We start from the raw sequence: 4,863 nt of genomic DNA, 5'->3' as shown, positions 1-4,863 counted from the left end.
TGTGTGGGTGTGTGTGTGTTTGGCCGTGTCCGTGTATTAACAAGTGTCTGAGAGAGTTTCTGAATATAAGATGGACTGACAGGGTCGCCAACGAGGAAGTGTTAAGGAAAACAAGACATATCCCAGTAAGAGATGAGGTAGGAAGAAGGCGGTGGCGATGGATTGGACATACTCTCAGGAGGTCAGGCAGAGGCATTACGAAGAAAGTGTTAGATTTGAATCCATGGGGTAAACGATCAAGGGAAAGATAGCATGGAACCTGGAGAAGAATCACAGAAATTGATATACAGCAAAGTGGAAAGACATGGAATTACATCAAGAGGCTAGCCCGGGAGAGAGAAAGGTGGAAAATGTTTGTCCGTGGCCATTACCCTGGTGCAGGGTGAGAAAGGCAATTACGATGATTACCATGTGTCTGTGTATCTGTATGTGTGCGCGCACGTGTGTGTGTATGTGTGTGTCTGTGTGTGTGTCTGCGTGTGTGTCTGTGTGTGTCTGTGTCCGTGTGTGTGTGTGTATGTGTGTGTGTCTGTGTCCGTGTGCGTGTGTGTGTCTGTGTGCGTATGTGTGTGTACGTGTGAGTGTGTGTGGATGCAGACATTGTGTATGTGTGGGTTGGTGGGTCTCACTTTCTCTTTGTTGTCGTTTCTATACCCTCACTGCTTCTGACAAATCGCCACCCATTTATTCCATTAGTCATGCAAGTTTTTACTTGTTCTCAGAAGTCAAGTATTCGCTCTGCCAGTCATGCACGTTCTTTTTGTGTGCCACTCGGGGGCTCACATTGCGAACATATCAATTTTAAACAGGCGAGTTCGAAAAAGCTTAGAAGTTTCAAACTTAAAGAAAAGATCTCAGTCACACACCAATGCTTCACTGGCAAATAACAAATAAGTTCACACTTCAGGCCACCCAGTGCCCTGCAAAAAGTAACCATACGTAATTCATGTAGTCCTTCTGTTAATGGCTGTAATTCTGCGACTTTGTCTTTAGAAACCAAAATGTGTCGTTGTCTCCCTTGTCAAACTATCCCATCGTCCCCTCCGGAGTGGACAGTGTCTTTTCGACTCGCCAAAACGGCATGAAGACTGCACAAACAACGTTCTTTTCCGCATGCCAATGAAACGTCTTTCGTTGATTCAGGGACTTACCAGGTGGTGACAGCAGTAGTATGTAATGTAATCATAAAGTCTGGGCAAATAAATAGGATATTTCATTAAAAACAATGACTGATGGCAGCGTGGAGTTATTTGCATCGGAGGAAAGTAAATCCTGTAGGGAGCTTGGACATGAGAAGCACAATTAGTGAAAACCAAAGTGAAGATAGATTTGTTTGCATTCCAGTTGAATAAAGTGTTGGATAAAAGTCTGCCTGAGCTGCCAGTTGGGGCTTTGCTCGACCTACTGTGCACATCCGACGTCTCCATTCTCTGTGGGGCCATATGTTGATTGCCATGACGTCGTGCATGTATGACGCTTTTAACTCCTTTCAAGAGAGAGAGAGAGAGAGAGAGAGAGAGAGAGAGAGAGAGAGAGAGAGGGGGGAGGGAGGGAGAAAGAGAGAGAGAGGAAGGGAGGGAGGGGGAGAGGAGGAGAGGGGGGATCTCAAGTATACAGTTACCCACTATTGTTGAACAGTTAATGTGTATGTCTTGATAACGCGTCCTGCCTTTTGTCCAGACTTTAGGTACACCCTGTAGTACGGGGTTTTTTCTCGTTCTTAGGTTGCAACGAGTTGTTCTTATTATGATTTTCTTCTGTTATCTTGATTTGTTCTGTTGGCATGTGGTTATTGTTTCGAGGCAAAGGAGCTTTGGGATAAAAGTATTTATGTCTGCCGATACGACAATAATTCTCAGAGTATTGACTCCCAAAAAAGTCAAATTACAGTTTTCCTGTTAACGGTTTGAAGTTTTTCTTCGTTATAAAAAACATTCTTTCTGGCTTAAGGGCTTCACTTGAGAGCAGTATACCGAAGCAAATTTAGCTCCTAAAAGCAACAGTCGTAGAAGAATAGCCATTAACAGACCAGCAATATAGTTACTGAATTTCTCTTTAACAACGTATGGTATACTAGTGGTACACCTTGTAGTTACGTGCATTCTTGGATTGGGGGTTTACTAGGTGTCCCCTTTCTGCTTTTAAATATGATTTATTTAAACTGATTCTGGCGTTTGATTCTTTCAAGACAATAATTTTCCCCGTCGACTGTAATAACCATAATCTGTTTAGTATAAACACAACTTGGTATGCATTAATATTTCCTCAGACGGCGGTGTCAGGGATTGTTTGAAAGTTATCTTGAAAAGAAAAACATTCAAAATCGCCAAACATCCTGTCTGCCACGGAGAAGACTGGTCCCTTCATCAGCTGCAAAAGGCTACTTATAGTCACTATCACTGCCGCCATCACAACAGCAAACACTCTTATTGAATAGTCATGGAGACGAAAAAGACGGATTTTGTCCCAAACGCCTTTTTAGCTGACAGATGGGGGAGTGATCTTACTTCTTGTACAAGTAGTAAAGCGGAAGAGGATAGTGAATCAAAGAAGGCAAATGTCGGTAGAATAGCGAATGAATTCGCAGAAAACACGTCCATGCACGGGATGGCGAATGCTGTCAACATTCACAAACGATTCAACGGGCTCCTCTGGAAGAACGTATTTTGGTTTTTACTCATTCTCTGCGGGATAGTGATGTCGATCATGAACCTGGTCAAAATCGCTGAGGATTTCAGGTCATCTCCAGTGACGACGGAGGTAAAGATGGAATACCAACCCAAGATCGAATTCCCGTCTGTGACAATTTGCAATATGAACAAGTGGAGAAATTCACAATTCGCGACGTTCAACTTGTCCATCTTCGTACCACCCCCGGTAAGAATAACTGAACAATGTGTTTATTTACATGTACATGTATTCATTTATTTCTATTTATTTGCCAATGTATTGTACCTACAAGGAGAACCTCTTACATATCCTGTGTCTGATTGTCTTGTCAATGGAAATAAGCATTTTTTCTTTATTGTACTTGTCGAAGTTCAACACCTCTATAGACACAATTTAGACTTTCAAGGTAGCACACTGCCTCTTCCCTGCCTGTTAGAGTCCGCCATAGCCGAGAGATGTAGTATCTACAGCGCACGTCGCAGCAGACAAACGGAGATACTCGATTAAAAAAACAAACAACATTAAACTTGTCATCATTCGATGTTTTATGTGTCGGACAAAGAAAAGCCCAAAAACTGCACCACTAGCGTCTATGTGGTACTTACCAACGTCTCCAAAACAATGTCTTGATATGACAAGAAGGAGATTTGCCCATGCCATGACCTCCTCGAGCAGAGGAAAATAACGTTAAAACATAAACTTGAATATCCTATACTGTGCACTGTCGTGACCCCCGTTCTAATCTCTCTCTCTCTCTCTCTCTCTCTCTCTCTCTCTCTCTCTCTCTCTCTCTCTCTCTCTCTCTCTCTCTCTCTCTCTCTCTCTCTCTCTCTCCAAAAAGAAACAACTTCGCTACGAAGCGTTCGCGCCATGAGCGCCCAATTGAGGAGTATATAAAATACCACTCTCTCTGTAGTCGACTCTTCTGGAAAATGAAGGTAAAAGTAAAGATGCTTGACTTTACTTTGTCCTTCCTCTTGTGTTTTATATGTCGAGCTGAGGTGTAGTTTTTTGGTAAAGGGCTGGGTGGGTGGCTTTTGTTGTTGAATAATATGTTATTCTTTTGGAGGACCTCTTTAAAACCACCCTACCAAGTTTTGCGTGGTCTGCCCTTGCCCTTGTCTTTTGAGTTGCATGCTCGTGCTGCTGGCTGATTTTGCGAAATTCTAATCTCATCAGGTGGCTGAACGTCTTGATTCTTTGGTGATCTTATGCAAACTGTCCTAGTAACGTTAATAAATTTCCAGAAAAAAAACAGTAGAGTTGTTGCAAGAAAAGGGTCGATGTTCTGCACCCCGTTGCGTCTTCTTAAGTCTCTTCAGATAATGTTTTCTGTTTTTGCTGTGACGCTATTTCCTTCTTTTTCGTCATTTTTTTTTTAGATCTGTCCTTTAATTCCTTCAGTGTCACATGTTTATAGTTCATAGCCCAACGTTGTAAAGACAGGTACCGCTGAATCGGGGTTTAGCACAAATAGAGTTAATTGTAAGGTGTTCCAACCACTCCCCCCTTGATGCACCGTTTGCTCAGTTCGTATAATGTTTGGCTATGGTGCCGATTGCTATGTTTCGAAACCCCAATATCTTGTTCTTTTGCTTACTTGAGATGTTTCACGAGTTGTTCCTTGCCGATATAGTTTCTGTCCTATCAGAGACGGACACTATTAAATTTGGAGGTCCTAGCGACTTAGCTTAGTCCTGTCGGAGATGGAGACTAGTTTCGGAGATTTCCATCTCCTCTTATATGTAACAGAAAAGTGTCGAAAAGGCGTTAAATCCATACTATTACCAAGTTTATTACTTATTCAGGCCAACGCCACTAAAGATGAAAAGGAGCTGTACTATCTGCTGAGCGCTATGAGAGTACCCGACAGTCAGAAGATCCAGTGGGGTCACCAACTATCGGACATGCTTCTCGAATGTACATTTGATGCGGTGAGTATACACTTTATTGTTGTGTTGATGGTGGTTTTGTTTTATATTCTAGTAAGAGAATCACGGCACTTGCTAAACAATTAGGTCATATAAGTACCGAAAATTAGAGGTGTTACAAAATAGTAACAAACATAAAGACAGAAGGAGAGAAAAGGACAATAGATGTTTCATAGGAAAGACGTTTTGTTGTTGCTTGTGTTCTTATCTAGTAGTAGTAGTAGTAGTAGTAGTAGTAGTAGTAGTAGTAGTAGTAGTAGTA

General features: G+C 42.1%; 1 protein-coding gene across 1 annotated transcript in view; it reads left to right on the top strand.

Annotated features, from left to right (window-relative positions):
* The first annotated feature begins 2,439 nt into the window (after positions 1-2,439).
* The window catches only part of LOC101864413 (amiloride-sensitive sodium channel subunit gamma-like), a 10,949-nt gene continuing 8,525 nt past the window's right edge, over positions 2,440-4,863 (top strand). Inside the window, exons 1-2 of the mRNA XM_013086438.2 lie at positions 2,440-2,877; positions 4,353-4,681. Of these exons, the coding sequence (XP_012941892.1) occupies positions 2,440-2,877; positions 4,353-4,681 (767 nt within the window). The remainder of the gene's footprint in view (positions 2,878-4,352; positions 4,682-4,863) is intronic.

The sequence above is a fragment of the Aplysia californica genome, unplaced genomic scaffold, assembly GCF_000002075.1.
Source record: "Aplysia californica isolate F4 #8 unplaced genomic scaffold, AplCal3.0 scaffold00468, whole genome shotgun sequence".
Classification (NCBI taxonomy): Eukaryota; Metazoa; Mollusca; class Gastropoda; order Aplysiida; family Aplysiidae; genus Aplysia; species Aplysia californica.
This window is presented reverse-complemented; position numbering and strand designations above follow the sequence as displayed.